The sequence below is a fragment of the Seriola lalandi genome, unplaced genomic scaffold (genome assembly GCF_002814215.2).
Source record: "Seriola lalandi dorsalis isolate HSWRI2012SDOR001 ecotype SW California unplaced genomic scaffold, Sedor1 jcf7180002054901, whole genome shotgun sequence".
NCBI lineage: Eukaryota > Metazoa > Chordata > Actinopteri > Carangiformes > Carangidae > Seriola > Seriola lalandi.
In genome coordinates, this window is record NW_019525453.1 from 2,582,326 (window position 1) to 2,602,803 (window position 20,478).

Here is a 20,478-nt window from a genome sequence, read left to right on the forward strand (position 1 = left end):
AGTGGTTCCAGTCCACCAGTACTGTCCGCTCCAAACAGCGCAGAGGGACAGAGTATGGTAAAAAAAAAAAAAAAGGTGTGTGTGTGTTTGTAAATTTATTTGCGTGTGTGTCTGTGTCTGTGTCTGTGTGTGTGTGTGTGTGTTTGCGCGCACACAGAGCAGTTAGAGAGGAGGTCGGCGCTGTCATCATGCTGAAATAACTACTACCTCTGCCCTCTGGCTTGTGCGCTCATCGTTTATTCACAAGGCTTGTAGCCTTGTTGTCAGACTGCTCATCTCAGCTGAGCATTAGTATTGCTTAAAGCTTTGGCTCTCATCTCTACCCCCCAACCCCTACCCCCTCCACCAGCCCTCAACACACATGCTAATCCAAAAGTTTAGGCTAACACCGTGCCCTAACAGCATTTCCATGTTTTAAACATTGTGCTCTTAAAGCTTCTCCATTCTGACAACTGGAAGTGTGTGTGTGTGTGTGTGTGTGTGTGTGTGTGTGTGTGTGTGTGTGTGTGTGTGTGTGTGTGTGTTGGTGTAGGAGTAAGTGCACTAGAACTACTGTACCTCCATGCAAAACGTCTTCATTTTTACGTACCATTTCTTGGCTTGATGTTGACGTGCATGGTTCAGACGTGTGTGTGTGTGTGTATGCGTCGGTGGGTGAGTGGGTGTGTGAAGCAAGGTTACATGTGTGTTAATGTGTTGCATTCATTAGCACTAGCAGGGGCATTGCTGTGGCTGTTATTAATGGCAGTCTCATGTTGCACCTTGACTTTAACACCCTCAAATTGCCGACTCCTGTGGAGCTGAGGAGGTAATTTACCATGATGGTGTGTGCGCGCATGTGTCTACAATTGTGTGCATGTAGATGCGTGTGTATAGGGCAGTGTGTGTTGGCAAGCATGTGTTTGTCCATGTGCGTGCTTGGACCTGCTGATGCTATCTTCCTATATGCGCGTGTTTCCTCAGCCATGGGCCAGTATTAGATGCCTGGGTTCCCACAGCTGAGAAGCAGAATGACCTGTGTAGGAAAGGTCACATGTAAATGCAAAGAAGTTTTGTGTGAGCAGATTCTTCCTGCACCACTTGCGTGTCTTGAATTTCTTCAAGTCTTCTTTCTTCTTCTCAGTTGAAGATTTTGTTACCTCAGTTTACCGCTTTCCTCTGCTTGTGTCATTTGTTACTTTGCATTGTGTTTGCAAGATTTATATAACCAACACTGTAATCCATTAGGAGTGTTTAGAGAATGGGTCAAAGCCATAATAACCTGACAATATAACTGTGACAAAATAATGAGCTCAAGAAATAAGCTGGAAGATGGGCCTGGAGTGAATTAACAACAGAGCTCTTCTAATGGGATTCTATTAAATGGCAGCAGTAAAGTTTATGTCCTTTATGCAAGGTCAGGACAATGGCAGATTTTTCCAACTTGCACAGAAAGACAGTAATATACTGAGTAAATACGCATGTAGTGTAAACTACAGGTTTCAGTGTGCTGTAGAAAGAGTAAAGAAGCTAAATGAGGAATCTGGGTTGATTTCCACTTTTCTTCCAATGCATGTTTTATTTTAAAACTATTGGAATATGTTGTCTTGAACCCAGGGTTAGAGAGCAGCCCTCAGTAACATGTAAGGCTTTTATATAAGACCGACTTTGAGTTTACTCTTCTTAATGCTACTGCAGCTGTAGAAAAGAGATGATAATAATAAGTGAACCTGGTGGGATCACGGGAATAACGTGCATCATGATCTAAGGTAGATATTGTTCCTTAATGCTCCCTCTCATCTTCAAATAACATGCTCGCCTCCTGGATGAAGCTCAAATCCACCCTGATATCTCAAATACAAACAACAGAAGACTAACTGCTCATTTTCCAAAGATGAAACCCGAGCTAGTCCTTTTTTCGGGCTTGATTTATGTGCATTCTGACACTTACAACTATAGTGTGGCTTCATAATGATATCAGTCTCAGCCTCTCACCATGTGGGTGGGGAGTTAATCTGAGAATAGTGTAAGGGCTTGAGTCGATCCACAGGTTTTCCACAAATTAGTCAGATAAGTGCAGTGATGAATGAAGTCATTCAAAGGCCTACAGACAGTATGGAATCAGTGAATGAGCCTCCTAGTAGCTGCAAGTGTGGTTATTAATGCAGGTCAATGAAAGCCTGCATTTTGATTACAGATTCTATGCAGTTTTCTTACTCTTAAATGAAGGTCAGACAAGATGGCATGAAGGATCGTGTTGGTGCAAATGAGTAAATTGGTATTTGAGGGAGGGTGTTGTGTAGTGTGACTGCTGCTGAGGCTGCAGGAAGGGAACACAAGTGAGAGTACGACGTGTAGAGTGTGAACATCACTGGTTTGCATTAGAGCTAACATTCACATAGGTATTTGGATTCTGTGCTGAAGGAAGCCCATGCATATGAATCAGATATTTGCGTCATAGTGAGACCAAACCTCGGAGAGACTAATTTTCAGATATGGCAGTCCTTAATGACCAGTGTATTCCAGAAGCTATTATGCAACGAATATGCACTTTACATTTTGATGTGCTTCTGTTCCTTGAGCCCGTCTTCTCTTAGTCTTCTCGTGTTTGTGATTTCTGACATTTCCCAAAATGACCACTGGCAGCCTCCAGAGTCTGTGCCTAAACTTCCTGCATTCAGCTGTGGGTTACATGTGCTGTAGGTAGTGTAGGTGGAGAGAGCTCTGGTGATATTTTAGGTAGCTGAACGTTGCTCTGCTGTCAAACCCATTATAGCTGCACGGAAAACCTTACATCACACTGGAAAAAGAAATAATGCAACAAAATGTACCCAGATTTGTAAGGTACATTTCTAGTGAGTGTTATTGAACAGTGTGAAGTGTTTGGTTGTTTGTTAACTTCTTTACTGCAATTAAATAAAAGACATAAAAGTCATGTTTCAGCAACTTAAATGACTCTGAATGTTTATGTTTCCACATTGGACATGTAGTGCAGGTCAGACAAGGTTGCCACAGTGAGACAAAGGAACTCACTGGCACAGTAAGAATTATAGCACGTGACAATGGGCGTGATAGGCAGGGTGATAACTGGAACAGCACTATTGTAAATGTCAGTGGGTCAGTGGTAGCACAGCCACCACAACCCCCCACCTCCCCCACCCCCACCAGCTTCCTGGCAGGTGACAGAGGAGGAAACTCGATCATTGGGCCTCTCGGGACGGTGGGTCGCCGCGGATGTAGATCGCCAGACTAGCAGTCGATCCAGCCTGGATGCAGCTGCAGCCCGGCAGAGCTACTTGCTATGGCGGGGGGGCAAGGAGCGAGCAGGGGGACCGAGGGGCTGAGAGAGCCAGGGAAGCCGAGGCAGCTGAGGCCGGAGCTGAGGCAGGTGGTGAGTGTGGTGAGGACTGAAGAGACGGTGGTGTTTAAACCCCAGGCACAGACGATTTATAAACAGTTACAGGTGGGGTGTTCGACTGTTTCTGTTTCTTGAGAGCCAAGACTGCATGCTGGTATGCTGGCTATGCAGATTTATCTGTGCAACAGGTCTCAGCTCTCACTGCCAGCAGTTCCCAGCACTTTGTGAAAACATGTTAGACTAAACACTGATGGTGCAGGTAAGACTGTGACTTCTCCTTGCATCATTTATTCTGTTATGCTGACACTACAGATATCAGGTGTTTAAAGGGTCACATATTTTTGTTGCATTTTTGACTCTGAACTGTGTCATTCCATGAAGTATAGCTGCACAGGGAGCAGGTTGTGTCCTCATGTTTCTTGAGACAGGGCTGGTCTGTGCTCTGAGCACTGCATGGCAGAGTTATTTTTGTAGCTTTGCTGGGTTTGCTGTATGTGTACATATGGAAACAGAGCTTAGAGAGATAGTGTTTCTGATTTAACAGGGTCACCCAGTCCTTGCTTCAGGGGCAGAAATGCAAACTTGCGTCTTTACTGAATAGGGAAGTGGGCTATTATGTTTTGACATGTGCACGCAGAGCGTTGCTAATTTGAGGAGGCGTTTTATTGCAGTGTGTATTAATGATATTTGGCGAGCTTCAGGTCCAGAATCTCTGACATGTTTCCCAGTTATTGTAGCCCAAAATCATATCAAATTTTTGGACTAAAATTTTGTAAGAGCATAAAATAAGACTGTTTCTTCTGATAATGTTTTTGCAACAAGTGCCTCCATAGTTAGAGACACACACACACACACACACACACACACACACACACACACACACACACACACAAACACACACTAAAGTATTTCTTTATTCAAAACCTGCCAAACTGCATTTGTGCTCTAGCTTGTCATGCACAATGACTGTGTCTTTCATTCAACTTCTTAATGAACAGAAAAGAAAGTTGGACGCTGTGATCAATATGCATTTAATTTCAAGTTTAATTTGAATTGGACTCAGTATGTATTACATTCCATCTTACATTGATCTAGGTTGGAATTGGTCAAGGCAGAAATAGACTTGAAAGAAAATAACTCCTGATTGATGTATGTCTGTGCAGACACACACACACACATACACACACATGCAAACAGATAGAGAGAGCATCTGTCTTTCTTGGCACTGAGCTGAAGTGGATGGCATTGATTTAGACCTCTCTCATTCCTTCCTCCACTCTGCTCCTCCTCCTCTGCTTTCTCAATTTGTCTTTTCTCGCGGCTGCCATTCACAGTCACACTCTGCAAATCACCTCTCACGGAGGCTTCAGAGCCACAGTCGGTGGGGGAATTTTTGGCTTTCAGTAACGTGCGCCGTACTTTGCCAGGGCAGCTCAAAATGTCCTGGCTAACAACCATCCTTCAGTGTCTGAATGTGGGTTTTTTGGAAGGACATTTAAGCTGTGAATTTTAAATAGGAGAAGATTGTTGCAGGAAAAAAAATGTATGAGATAATTGGTGTGTCGCACTTTAAAAGCTGCAAGTTTGTAATGGATTGGCAGTGCTTTCCAATTTCTTGATGAGAAACTGTGGGGTGACTCTTCAAAATCGTAATCTTCTTGAACACATTAAGACTCCGTGCCCTGCGGAGGGAGTAGAAATGTGCTTTTATTACTCAAGTGTGAATCTTTGCATCCGTCTGAAGTGAACCACAGCATTTGAAAAACAAGCTCGGGTCCCTAAACATGAAATAACATGGCTCTGTAAACAATATTTTCAGTCTTTGTGTCTCAATCAGCACATGCTACTTTACACTTGGCGTGAAGTAATTTAATGACTGGACTTGTAGTATCCTCATGTGGCCAGAGAGACAAACTACAACTCACAGTTCAAATCATTCACTTCCTTTTGCATTGTGGAAGAATATTGAATGAAAATCAAATTTTTTTTTATCCATCTATCATCATTTCAGGGACAGATTAGAGTGAGCGTCGTTTTTATTATTTCACAAGCCATCTGTGCCGTCATTTGATCCGTTTTAAGGGGCTGTACCAGACCAGAAAACTCATAACAAAATCATTTTCATACACTCAGAAATGTTCAGGGATAATATTAGTCCTTAAAAAAAATACAACTTAATCAAACAAATAACAGTTAAGTTCATTCTCTCATATTTTTTAATTTATCACAGGTGGAAAAATATTTCATCATTAGTTTGATTTAACCTCTACATGACTTTGACCTGATATTTTCATTTTGAAATGACTGTGGGACATAGATACAAGGAGCTTTACTGTTTTCATTCCTTTTTTCACATTCAGTATCAAGCTCAAGAGTCTACTGGAGCCCCGTGAGGCTGCAATTAACTTAACTCAGTTGTTACTTTGAGCTAAATGTTAATTTATGCTAGCTAACATGCACATTATAGCAGGTTTTTTTTATTTATTTTTTTTACCATGTTCACTATTTCAGTTTAGTTTTTTATTTCATTTTCTAATTAGCACAACATTCAAAATATACCTTCAGTCTATCTCTTGATAGTGACCTTGATGATTGTGTGCATGTGTGTGTCTGTGTGTGTGTGTATGTGTCTGTGTGTGTGTATGTGTGTGTCTGTGTGTGTGTATGTGTGTCTGTGTGTGTGTCTGTGTGTTTGTGTCTGTGTGTTTGTGTGTGTGTGCACGTGCGTGCGTGTGTGTGGAATAATAATGACAGAAGCAAAAGCAACAGGAGAGCAGTCTGATGAGTGGAGAGTGGAGTAGAGAGTGAGCGTTTGATGAGGATGGTAGGGGCAGCGATGTGTTGTAGCCTATAACCGGCTGACAGGGCTCAGATTAATGAGCGCTGGTATGTAATTAATCTTTAGTGGGCAGCTGTCTATTTATCTGTCTCACTGAGGGACATCTAATTGATCCCCTCCTCTTCTTCTTGCTCTCTGTCTCCTCTCCTCTCTCCTCCTTTAGATCAGAAAGTTTCCCTGACAGTGACAGACTCACTTGGAAACTCCTCAGAAAGGAAAGACAAGGCCAAAAATCTTTCAGATCACATAGCTGATCACACTGGAAAAGACAAAGTACTGCAGTTTATTGCTTCTGCTGTGTTATTATTATTATTATTAGAAACATTTCTGCCGGCTATGTTTCTGAATCAGCCTAAATCTGCCAGTGCTTAGAGGGGTGGAAAAAAAGAAGGGTGTCCAGGCTTTACTGCACTAATATGCTTAAGGTCGGGGGATTTGGTCTGACTTTATGTTTGTATTTCATTATGCTTCCACCACTAATCCATTTTGCTGGAAATCATCCCTCATTCCATGCGTTTGCACCCTGTGTGACTCATGGATCCTGGAGGCTCGTAGTTGAAGCTCTACCCAGCTGAGGTCAAAGGTGACTGGGTCACGCTGGTCTGAGCTGCCGGGAGCTGTGGGGGTCGCAGGCATCATGTCACAGGAGGAAAACATAGCTGCAAATACTCACCAGCTTGTGTAAGGGGCTCCACAGTCTGCCTACAGCAGCTTGATACATGTGAATGCACATACACATGATATATTAACTAAAATGATAAATGTGCACACACTTGAAGCCCATTGAACGCCAACAGAGTCACAGGTTTCTTCTAGTTCTGTTTGGGCAAAAGTATATACACATGCATGTGACCAGAAAAGGAGAACCTTTGGTGACATATCCTACTGAGAGAAATGGGATGTAAGCAGTTATGAGGTAGTTCCCAACCTTATTTTACTTGTGACCCCTTAAAATAACACAATGTTTACATGTGACCCCTTATGTCTATGAGCAGTTCTGTCATGGCCTAATGTTCCAGATTTAATTTGAATAATGTTTAATTTACCTTAAGAGGCTAAACTGAAGTATATCAAAAGAAAAAAATGATGAGAAATTAGAGAAAATCCTATTAAATGAACATAATCATGTGCAACAGAATTTTATATTTTCTCTGGTTTCCTGCCCTGATAATTGTCTTACAACTCCTTAGGTTCATCTTGTGACCAGGACCATTATGTATAAAGAGGCTCCGAGTAAGGTTTTAGTCTTAAACATGTCAAAATGATGTGAAGAACTCCAGAGGTCTCTAAAGTCACTCAGAAGTGACTGTCAGAGGCAGCAGCTACAGTTCACTCCATATTTTAGATATTCAAATAACCACCCTCAAAAACATGAAGAAGGGCATGACATAATGGATTCAGCTTACAATCAAATGTCTGAGCATTTGTTTGATTTTTCAGAAACTATTAAAAACTTATTTCAGTAACATAAAAAGATTTTTAAGACAGATGAGTACTGCTTAAAAGCCTTCTTTAACTCATTTAAGATTTTTTTAAATCAATATTGTATTGTGGTTAATGATGGCCTTCTATTGGCTGTACTGGGGGGTGGGCATTATTGGTAGATGCAACTGTAGTCCTTGTTATACAACACATAGGAGTCAAGGCAATCAGCACACCTAGCCTTTCCTAGAAGTTACTTTTAGGGTTATTATAAAGATTTTCAATCACTTAATATTAATCATTTTTTGACTCAAGTTTGGGACCATTGGTGGGACAGTTTCTTTTTATACTTCTTTTTATGTTTCCATCCCCCAGGTTGAGTCCCTCTGCATAATTGAATAACTCTAATAACCTTCTGATTTCATTCATATTCCATGTGTTGAATGTTTTGTTTGAAGCTTATAAACTTCCCTCTCTCTGACTCTTGCATATGCATATACACATGCCCATATTAATACTTATACAAAGATACATTAACATTTGCTGCTAAACATTGTAATTGGCTGTAGCAGAATCATTTTCAAGTCAGCTTTGGTTGTTATGCATTACATGATAGTATTCAGTGAAACCCTCAGTGTACAGCCTCAGCATGTTGAGATGATGGTTATTAGCTTCTGTAACTAACAGGCAGCAGGATGGCCCGAGGAAACAGGTCATCTCACAACCTATTAATCATGGAAATGCTCCAAAACCCGCTCCTTGAATAATCCTGTTCATGTTTGCTAAGACGTCATCTGTAGTTTGGCTAATAACATGTCAAGAACTCAGTGAAACTGTTCTGTGAAATCCTCCACTAAATAATACAGGTGGGTCAACCTGTCAGCCTGCATGCTGATCTGAGGTCACATCCGACTGGGTTTTGAGGTCAGGATTAGTTGTTCTAATTAATAACTGAGATCTGAGATATGTGCCTCAGGGATTCTCATTACCAGAAGCCTCACTGTACTTTGTTCCTTTATCAGTGAAATTAACATCCACATCATTTTATTGCACGGTTATTTAATTTAGAATAAATGTTCTGCTTCAGATTTGAAATACTCTGTCTGACCAGCAGAGGTCAGCAGAGCACAATCTGCTTCCTGCTTCTGCCAGATTACTGTACAACAATGATGAAACACGGCTGCCATGAGGAAACCTATCTTGCTCATTATCAGATGTTTCACATCACAAAAAACCTCCTGTTACCTCTGATTAGACACATGGAAATACAATCATGTGGTGAATTAGCTTTTGGGTGATCTTTAGAACATTATTTGTTAACAGTTCTGATTGATAACACTTTGTTTTACATGTCCTAAAGTTTTCTATAATGTTCTGGTAATGAACTCATATGTAAGTGAAAAATCATGAAAAGCTTCCTGCAAAGAAATAGTGAATGCTGGGGTTTAATCAAACTCTTTAAAGGATTTTCCCCTGGAAATCAAAAACTCCCTATAAACTTTATATTTTCCCAGTACTTCTTACCAAATACTGTTTCCAGACACTTCATAATAATGACAGTGATAATGATAATGATGCTATAAATCAATAAATAATAAATAATTCCAAGAAGGTTCCAGCTTCTGTGGTGCTTGGAACCTAAATAGCATTTTAGCTTTAGCGGCTTGTTGCTTTTCCCACTTTCATCCAGCAGAGAGAGCTAGAGGATCAGGACATCCTAATCTCTGTACTTACCTGAACCGTGTGAGATTATCTACTCGAATCCATTTTATGTTTACTATGAATTCATACATTGTTGATAAAGATAGGAGCCGTTTGTATTGTACAGTATCACCTTCATCAAAGAGGAGCCTGGTGCAGAGGAGTGATAATGCATGGATGGATGCTTCATTATATACAAATAACATCTTTCCTCTTTGTTCATGTATCAGCTGTGTTAGTGGCTGTATTTGATCATTCATCAGTCAGTACTGTAGGTCATGTTTGGTCCTTATCGAGACACTCACAGGAGAGTCGTGAGTAGTCTCTTTGTGTGCTGTCTCAAGGGCTCTCCGATATTATCTTTCTCAGACGGCAGTGAATAAGCTTCTGTTCACAAATTGGTCACTGATGCAAAAGGATACTGCACTTCAGGAGTGGCAGCCGTGGCGACAGTAGTAGTAGAAGTGTGTGCCGACCATGTTTGTGTGTGTGTGTGTGTGTGTGTGTGTGTGTGTGTGTGTGTGTGTGTGTGTGTGCGTGCGTGTGTGTGTGTGTAAATACCCCACGTGTGCTAGTTCTCTGCAGTGTGAGTCGTGACAAAAATTCACAGCAGAGATGGTGTCTGGGATTTAATACAGAAAGAGGGAGACAGAGGGAGGATGTGGAGGAGGAGATGGAGGAAAATAAATATTTCTGTTGCAGTCATACATGTTTCGTCATGTACCAGTGTATGGCACAGCACGACAGCAAACATATCCCAGTAGAAAAATATCATTTCTGTGTGTTTCAGTTCTGACAGGAACTGGGATTTCAGAGTGGGTGTGTTGAGTAGGCAATGTTCTGCAGTGTGTGTGTGTGTGTGTGTGTGTGTGTGTGTGTGTTTGTGTGTGTGTGTGTGTGTGTGTGTGTGTGTAAGAGAGAGAGAGAGAGGCAGAGAGAGCGAGTGGGGGTGTGGTAGATGATTAGCTTTCATGTGTTACTAAAGACACACGAAAGGGAGGAGTTACACATCTGCCTCTGTTGTTGTGCGTGTGTGTGTGTGGCAACGTGTACATCTGGGTATGTATATGATTATCTGTTTGTGTATATAGAAGCTGTTTGCCCCTCCCATCCTGTATTTCATGCAGGTGCAGGAAAACCGAGTGAAGCAGAAACTATTCCCACACTCTGAACTCAAATCATGCAACATTTCAACTGGGGTTATAATCGATCAGTTGAAGTAATTGCACATAATAAATTGAAATTTTCTGAGTTTTGGGCTGTTGGTTGGATGAAAGCCATTGTGATTTGGGATCAGCATGTTCACCATTTGAGAGCATTTTATTGACTAAATATTCAATCAATTTATTGAATAACAGAAACAAAACAAAATAATCAACAGATTAATCAAAAATGGAAATAGTCATTAGTTGTAGTCTTTATTGTCTCTTCACTGGGCAAAAGGTTAGCATGACAAAGGCATGAAAGTGATTACAGCATGCTGATGTCATGATGAGCTGACTAATCCACTAGCTGTTCTCCTTATGACCCACTAATCCAGAGTGCAGATACTTGTGTGTCTGGTGTGTACATGGCTTTATGGTGATAAAGAACCCAGGTCATATAAATGAGTAATATTTTCAGTAAAGCGAGCTTTGTCAGAGCTTATTGCTGTCAAAATGTTATCTCAAAAATGTCAAAAAAGAGTTTTATTTGGCACAATTTAAAGGTTCTCATGAGGGTAACGGTTGGCAACTTTCTCAAACACAATTTCAACCCGTGAATTCTTCTTTGATTTTAATGTGCATCTGCATTAAAGTTTGCAGAAGGTGTTCTGTATGCAGATTCCTGCAAACAGCAGAACCCAAATCAAATGAAACAGCAGTGCACAGGATCCAGGCAGCAGAGGAGCAGAGCTGCTCCCCCTCCTCCTCCTCAGTTGTCCCAGGACCCCGCTGGCCACTGAAGCGCAGCCTCCAAACCAGGGTTCTAGCTAGGAGTCACAGGAAGGGCAAGCCCATTAATTATCTCTCCCTCTCTTCCTCCCTCCATCCTCCCATCACACCCTCCCTTCATTACCAGCAAGGTTAATCCCCCTTTATCTCCAAACGAGCCTCATTTTTCATTGCTCCCTTTCTACGACACTCCCTCCCTCACCCCTTCACCATCCTTTCCTTCTTTTGCATCATCCCACCTAGTCCGTGTCTTGGTCACTCCTCCCACAGACACTTTCCTCTGCTCTTCTCCAATCTGTTATCTTCCCATTTCTCCTTTCCTTTCCTTTCCTCTCCTTTCCTCTCCTTTCCTTTCCTTTCCTTTCCTTTCCTTTCCTTTCCTTTCCTTTCCTTTCCTTTCCCTTCCTTTCTTTTCCTTTTCTGTACTTACCTTGAACTGGCCGTGGTGAGTGGAGTGAGTAGATCTATTACAGCTTATCACTAAAGGACAGGCCAACGCCGCACGCCGGTGAAATATGGCTGCTGTCACAGCCGCCGCTGAACACGACCCGTGCACAAGGCTCACAGAGCTTTAAGGACAGGGGGAAGAAGGGAGAGGAAGACGGGGGACAGGGGCACGGAAGCCAGTATCAGCCCACTAATTCAAATTAATGGAAAGATTTTCAGGCTTGATGCCGACCGTTTGACAGTGATTTGGCACACAATTAACCTTGCCTCCCCCTCCCCTCTGCGCCCCCCCGTCACCTCCTCGGTTTCGTTCGCTGCCTTGTTCTCTCTGACTCTCTCCATCCGCTGTACCTGTCACGCTCCTTTTCATAGTCTTATTGATTATAAACCAGTTGGAGATGATGATGTTTTATTAGATAACTGACACTCCCTACTGTTGTATGCCAATTGAATTAGCTCTGAATCACCAGCATCCACGTAGCGTAACATGATGTGACTCGGCCTCACCAATCACAAGCTCATAGCAGACTCTAGAGGAAGTGTGAGAATAGATTTCCTCACAATAACAGCAGCATTAATTATTTGCAGCAGTTTTATTTGCATCGGTTAGCAACACTAATATGACATGAGCATTATTTTTAAAGAAAATACAGCTTAACAACATGAAGAACAGGCCCGTGTGACTATTCTTTAAAAGTGTATGACTTGTAAATTTTTTTCTTTTATGTCAGCCCAAGCCCGCTCCGTGTACTGCAACATCTGTCCAGAGCGTGATAGATTTCTACTCACCGACCTGTTTAAAAGACCATCCGTCCTGCAACCTCAGCCTCTCAGCTAGACTTCACTCACTCTTTTTATAGGCCGTTTCACATTGGGTTCCAGTTCATGGCTGCAAACAGCCTATGGCTCTCAAACAGAGGAGAGCAACTGGAGTGTTGAGGAGGGAGAGGGGAGGTGCACCAAGTAACAAAGAAGAAGAGAGAGATGGAAAGAACTTTAGAAGAGAGTGTTCTTGGTTTTAGACTGAAACAAGTGCATAAAAAAATAAATGAACAATAAGGTTACAGGATACAAGGAAAATAGCAGTTATCGTGGTAACCTGTACAATTTATTCAAACAAATGTCATTAGTTTGTGCTGAATGCCTTTATTTCAGGAACGACATAGAGTAAATTGCTGCATGTTACATTCTATCGTAACAGGGAGCTGTTTGCTGTTTTTTCGCCATTTGACATTTTTTTTCTAAAAAAAGAAAGCTTGCACAAATTCGCAGGGACTAGCCGCCCCAGTTAATATAAATAAATAAATGTGAAACAATGAGGCAGCATGGGAGATTTAATTCAACTTAAGTATCTCTATCATAAGATTTATCTTTGAAGAAAAGGCAGACCTTCCTGTGGATGGCTGGGCATGAAAAGAGAGTGCCTTTATGAGGTTTCGATCAAGCATGAAGGAGTGATGATACTGCCTTTATTAACTGTGGTAGCCTGGTTGAGCTGCAGTCGTAGAGGAATGAGATGACAGCTTGTCGGTTTGCAGGCAGCTAAGTGAAGGAGTCTAGATGTATCCCTGCGTCAGCACAATGTTTGCTCCGTGTTGATGATTATCCCAGCTTTTCTGCCTCAGCACATGTGACGTGGGCAAACTACAGCAGAGACAAGTATGACAGGTATGTGATGGACAGCGACGCGTGAGCGCTGTCACTGGGTGTCAAAGAATTTGCTGATGTGACACTGTAGGCTCAGCAAACACCTCCAGATGTGGAAATGGCTAACAGTGTAGTGCAGTATACAGGCGAACAATACAATAGGTTTGCTGTTATAAGCCCTTCACAGCAGGCTAGTAAAGGCTGTGGAACAGGACTTATGGGTTACATTTACCTAATTTAACTACTTCAATTAAAGAGTTCATCTTCAACTCATTCATTTGATGATATCCTAGGGAATATGACTTTAAGAATTTGCAGGGAATAGGATATGTGTGGGCTTTTGGAAGCCACATGGGTTTGCATTGACAGGTGGGCAGTAATTTTTGTGGATGGGGAGCTGAAAACTGACTGAGACCATAAAAACATCAAGGTGCAAATGCACTAAATGCCTAAAGTACGAAGGACACTTTCATGAAGTACACCAAGGATGTTAATCCAGGTAAAGCAAGGAGAGGAAAAGAAAGCAGGGATGTAGAGGCACACAAGGATTTGTAAGAGAACTGAGATTGTGGATTGTGCAAAATATAACAACTGACAAGACGTTCACTGGAAGGATTTAATACTTGAGGTACTTGGAGGCTGTAATGCAAGGAAGACACCGCTGAAACACAGCCTGAGATACAAAAATACAATTTTGCAGTTTTGTTTGATCATGACAAAAAGCTCTCAGATAGATTATGTAAGAGTTTGAAATTTAAATAATCCCCACAAGCCCGGCCTCCTCACAGCTCTCAGCAGTCACGCAACATGTTTCCATTGTTCTAATGCAGCCTCTCCTGTAATGTCCAAGTGGTAGAGTGGAAGCTGTGTAAAAGCTGTGTGTCTGGCTTTTGCCATCACTCTCCTGATTTTCAGTATATGGAGGTGGGGAGCCTCACGGTCCACATCCCAAAAAAAACAAAAACAGCATATGTGCGCACACACCATGCACGCACACGAGTGTAGGTCAATGAGTACTGCTGTAGCACCAGTTCCCCATGACTCACGACACAGCCGTGTAAAGGGCTTAACACAAGGTAGGAGGGGATAAGCAGCACCCCTGATGATTAAGCTGCCTTTGCTTTGAAGCAGATGTGAGCATGTGTGTTCATTCTCCCTCTCTTCCTCAGTCTTTCTTTGTTTGTGTGTGCAAGCGCATGCTGGTGTGCTCATGCACCTCACGAGCGCTCAACCAAATGCCACGACTATTAATGTATCCTGATCAGCCCACTGAAAATGAAGCTAATCTGTTGCAAGGGAAATGGGGCAGGAATTAGCTCCTTCAATCTACCAATGGTTTCCTTTTAGCATCTGAGGTATCCCGCCATTTATCTCCATGCATTCTCTAGCTGCATCCCATCTCACAACAACTAGTGGTTGTGTAGACCGATGCCTGCCGTTCTATCAGATGACAAACACCGGCGTTCATTTATTGCAAGTGATGATTAATTTCATACTTGTCACAAAGCCCTGATACACATGAATTGAAATTCCAGCCTGAAAATTGACGTGCCTTTATTTAAAAGAAGTTGATTAAGCAGGAATTTCAATTCATCTCATTCAGTTTTCAGCCAGGAATGATCAAACTGAAATTGAATGCACTGCAACCCAAAGTATCAGGGCTGTCTCCATCAATCTCTCAAGCAGCAGACTCTCTTGCATGTTAAGTGTAAATATGTTTGTTCTTCTCGTAGACCATTGTTCGAGGGAACCGGCCACCCAAAGATGCGTCCATCAACGGCCTGCTGGAGGAGTTTGACAACATCTCAGTGACACGCTCCAACTCCCTGCGTAAAGAGAGCCCACCAGGTCCCCACCAGGTTGGAAGCAGCTCCAAACCCTCAGGCAGTGGTCATCCCAACGCCCCAGAGGAGAATGGATTCAACCACTACTACTCCCGCTACTCCTGTGACCTAGACACCTCCAGCAGAGACTTCTCTCTTGATCCTGGCAAGCCAGGGTTCTCCATAGATGGGGACTGGGCTGTGGGGAGGCACTATCGATTCACCAAGCAGAATGGCCACTCACACCCCATACGCAGCCCCTTCTACCCAGACGCCATGCCCCAAAAATCAGACTATGGCAAGCTGCCACCGGACTACCACACCTACCTGGAGAGCAAAGGGCGCTCAGCCGATGAGGTGGCCTCCACTGTGGGGAGTGGGGTGGGTTCCAGTGGCTACTATCGGGCGTCTGTGGGTGGCTCGTCCAGCCAGGACTACCGGGACACTTCAGTGGGCACGCCATCCCGTGCCTCGCTACACAGCGAGCAGATCAACTACCCAGACAGTGAGTGGAGCTATGGTGGTCTGCGGGACGAATATGAAAAACGACCCAAGAGTTCCTACGTGACGCAGACCAGCCCCACGCCAGCTATCAGGCAGCGATCTCGGTCAGGCTCTGGGCTGCAGGAGCCAAATGTTCCCTATGCAGCCAGCGGGGCTTTCAAGAACCCTCCACAGGCCCATTCATACAGCTCCTACACCTACCCTCGCCTCTCGGAGAGTCTCGCAAACTCACAGACCATAGCTAAGGTAACTATAACAAAACACAAAAACGATGCACTCTACTAATACATTTTAATTAAAAACCTATTCATCTATGAACATAATTGTGACAGGGCCTTTGGCAGTGTTTACTCTAAACTGCAGAGTATATTGTATAAGCGACCAAATTACAGTGGCTGTCCAGGAAACATGTTTCAACACAGAACTCTTCACAACCCTGACAAGCCTGTAGCAACATTTCATAGAAAATTACAAAGATGTATCCCCACATTTAGTCCCACCTCCTATCCACCTGCAGTCTCTTTCAAATATTCAGTCCTTTTCCTCCTTGTCTCTCTCTCTCTCTCTCTCTCCCTATGCTTCTAGTTCTCTCACGTTCTCCGAAGTAGGCAGGTGCTGCCACATACAGAATTAGCCCTCGTCAGTAGCCACTGTCTCTGCACACAGATCAAATAATGCTCATGGTTATCACTGACCAGAAAGCTCTGAGTTACACAGACCAGATGCAGAGAGGCATAAAGGAATGTAGAGAATAAAGAAAGAAGTGACATGGCAGGAGGAAAATGAAAAAGAAAATATAAGAAGAAGATAAAATTGAAGTAGACAAAAAAAGTGAAACAATCCAATGATAGTTACCTCAACATACAATAACAACAAAGAATCATTATATAAAATTTTGGTTGCAAAAATACACTTTAAGGAGTAATTTGCACAAGAATATGGATTTAGCTGCCTTGAGTTTCCGAGCATGATGTTTCTAAGGTGTCATTATAAATATTAAATAAATAATGATAATGATAACAATAAATAAGAACTGCTGTGTAAACTGGTTTGCAGCTTTCGAGGTACTATTATATTCAGCAGATAGTCAAAGCTACAAGAAATGTACGGTAAATACAAAATGACATATTTGATTGTTAGTAAAGTTGCCAAGCAACATGACCTGATATTGACGTTTCATAGCTTATAGCTTCACATTGTGTAGGAAACACCTTCACTGTAATATGTTGGCACTAGCAGAGTGTGATGCAGCCTGTGATCTTCTCCAGTGGAGCAGTGGGAGGGACTGAGACACCAAGAACAAGAGCAAACAAACCTTACATGCATTAGTGGCTGTGTAATGTAAGCTTATATTTGCACTTAATTTTATCCTGGGGATTCCTTTATACCAAAATTATTTATACAGAACTGTAGAATATGTTTGTAAAAGATATTAGCAGGAGGCAAAAGAAAGAAAGAGCCAATACAACAGCAGGTGTAAGTCACAGAAAGAGTGGTCAATCTATAGGGTGCCCTTATCATTTCTTTACCTTTATATCATTCTCCAAAGATTTCACTGCCCCATTAGGTCCCTTATACAGGAGTGTGTACTGCTTTCCAATATCCCTCCTTAACATCCAGCGAGTCCAGTGGCTGAGAGGAAAACTGGGTTTGCTGATGTAGATCCCAGGGTGCCTTGATGAAAAACCATTTAACCTGCATGCTTCAGTAAATAGCTACCAGTAGAAAAAACAACTACAGAGAATGCAAGAGTAGCAGGATTGAAAGTGATGCAGGTGAAGGTCATTTTTCTTACATATGGTTTATTATTGCCATTTTGTGAGCTGTTGTGCTTGAGGAGGCACATTAGCTTCTCTGAAAACATACAATGTGTGTGTTGGCAATGTAAAGATTTAGGACTTAACAGGATGCAGCCTGATCCACAGCTTTTATATTGATGTAAAAAGCTAAAAATGCTAAAGGAAAAAACTCCATCTGCCTATATTTGGTGTATTTTAACATTTGATTTGATGTTCTATGTGTTGTTTATCCAAATCTTAAATCAAATGAAACTTAGGCAATGATGAAGTGCTGGCTTTTGAATCAATGCACCCTAATTTGCCGTGTGGTGTTTGGAGATTTTTCAGCAGTGGTAAGAGGGAAAAAAAAAAACAAGGAGTCATCTGGCAGCTTAAGAATCACTATTCTTCTCGGCTCATGGACCTTGTAACAAACCCACCCCTTTCTATCCTCTCTCATTCTCTGCCTTTTCTTCGTTTTCCCTCATTCAGCCCACTCACACCACTGAAGTAAATCCTTCTTTTTCCCTGCTGTTGTTAGGAGCCGGTGGGGATGTAACAGTAGACAGCACAGAGACTTGGCCACACACACACACACACACACACACACACACACACACACACACGCACACCAAGATACAAACAAACACACTCCCTCTCTCTCTGTGTGTTTCGTGGCGAGTATGAGCTCAGTGCCGCAGCTCTCGGTGACAAATTGATGTTGCGGCACTTTCCCTTTCTGCAGCCTTAGCATAAAACTGGCCGAACGATGTTCCACCGCGGAATTCAATTTCACAGTTGAGTTAGGTTGTTGATTACCCTGCCAAACTCAGATTAATGCACGTTTAACCAACATGGATCAGGAGACCCTTGGCTGACAGCCAGCCAGCGGTGCCGGCCAATGATATGGGGGGGGGGGGGGCAAGGCTGGGCTGTCCCAGCAGCAGCCCCCTCCACACACACCTGCCTTCAGTGATTGATTAAAAGAGTTCACACCATGTAATTATACACCATCCCAGCACATCAGGGTTCCTCCTCCCGCCGTCTATGCACGTGTGTGTGTGTGTGTGTGTGTGTGTGTGTGTGTCTCTTTGTGTAAGTGTAAAAGAAAAAAGAGTGATAGGCACAGAGAGAGAAACAAATAAAAGGAAGACAGAGAGGGAGTTTTCTATTATCATCTCTGTCCCTTGAGTATTTATGATTTAAAAAAACAAAAAACATGCTGGTTGAAGAGCATTTTTTGGGAGGCGTGGCAAAGGTAATTTAATTTAATCTCTGCATGGTGGAGTCAGCTTGATCCACTACTGCCAGTACATCAGTATCCGCATAATCCATCCTGGACTATTGATATTCTGCCGTTGCACTGTCATCCTTTTATTTATTTATTTATTTATTTATTTTTACTTTGGCAGATAAATTTAAACAAACTAACTGTCTTTATATGCACGCTGTCGCCCCGTCATTCCTCTGCTCCTGTTAATGTGACTGATTGTTTATATAGCAGCTGAACATGTGAAATTGATTTCATCACTTTAACCAAGTCTGGCACATTTCTACTCTTTACATCACTTTTCTCAGGCCATCCACTTCAACCGCCAGCATTTTCTATCTGCGTCCTGTTTTTAAGCAGCTATGGCCACTTTTACACAGTGAAAAAAAAAGTCACAGAGTTACAAAGTCACTTCTGGTGTGGTCATTTGTGGTTTGAGATTCTCCTCAAGTTTGTGTCTATGTGTGTGTGTGTGTGTATGTATTTGTGTGTGTGTATACCAGGCCTGTTAGCTGTTATGAGTCAGATCATTTAAGCTGAGTCATACAACTGAGCTTTTAATAGGTCTCTCTAAGTTAAGCTCTACATTCTCACTGTGTGCGTGCATGTGTGCGTGCGCTGGCTCCAACACTTTAAAGGAGACTCACGTGTTTCTGGGATCTTAAGGAAGAGGCGTGTCCCAGATCTGGATTCTCCCTGGGTTCCTGGCTGATAAATGGGCTAGTTGAGGAGCATTGTGGGGTACTAATGATAAAGTATGGGCCCTGTCCTGTGGACTAAATGATGTCCATTAAGTCTGTCGAGGGCTAATGTACCTGCAGACATACCTGGAAGTAGAGCTGGCATTTTACTGTGGAGAGAGTGTGTGGTCATGCATGACTGCAAGAACGTGTAACACCTAAGACCACTCTGTTAATGCACACAGTGTACACACGTCTCAGAGCCTGTGTAACTGGACAGTGTCATATAACTTTGTCATTGTGCTGTCTCCTCCAGGGTGACTACGAGCGTCCATCGCGTGATGGCAGTCCCCAGGTTACGGGCGGTGACACCTACCCCCGAGGGCCTCTTAAGCTACCTCAGAGCCACACCAAGCCACCTGGCTACCCCCCAGCACACCTGCCCTACCCCCCTGTCTTTCACCATTACAAACCCTCACCCTACCATCACCCCCCCTCCCAGCCGAGCCCACCATACACCCCTCAGGTACAGTATTTTCACTGTTCACAGATATAGAAATGATGCTGGCATAAAAAACATATAAAAAACATTGAATTATCTAAAAAACAATTGCATTGTTGAAAAGCTAAAAACAGACATGAAAAGTTCCCATTTTGAAGGTGCGTGATTTTCACAAGAAAGCAATGATTATGGTATAGATTATGATATGAAACATATTTATTATGATGTTTTTCAAGTCACTGTAGTTTAGTTAAATGGGTGTTTACTGCATGAATTTGATAAACCATACAAGATTAAGATTACTTCCAGTGTTTGGATGAAATTCAGCTCAAAACTCCATTACAATATAATAACTATGAAATATATTAATACTAAATATTAATACTATTTTATGTCTTTTTTTTCATTTTGTACATGTGTGCACTTCCATCCAGGGGGCCTACTCGCAGCCTTCATCACCTTACATCCCCCCAGGGGCCTATCCCCCTCCTTCCTGGGGGTCGAGCTCAGACACTCAACCCTCCAGAGTCTCCCACGAGCAGTTCAGAGCTGCACTTCAACTGGTGGTCAACCCGGGTAAGAAATGGACAATGG

The 20,478-nt window shown here is 42.5% G+C and overlaps 1 protein-coding gene across 3 annotated transcripts in view; it reads left to right on the plus strand.

Moving 5' to 3' along the window:
• Positions 1-20,478, plus strand: part of pak5 (p21 protein (Cdc42/Rac)-activated kinase 5) — a 64,405-nt gene that overhangs the window by 35,531 nt on the left and 8,396 nt on the right. For 2 of the 3 annotated variants that reach the window (XM_023430173.1, XM_023430174.1), the window contains 3 exons: positions 15,061-15,900; positions 19,699-19,908; positions 20,319-20,460. In XM_023430173.1, the coding sequence (XP_023285941.1) occupies positions 15,061-15,900; positions 19,699-19,908; positions 20,319-20,460 (1,192 nt within the window). Of the gene's footprint in view, positions 1-3,225; positions 3,371-15,060; positions 15,901-19,698; positions 19,909-20,318; positions 20,461-20,478 lie in introns of those variants that run through there. The other variant, XM_023430175.2, reaches the window with a different exon arrangement.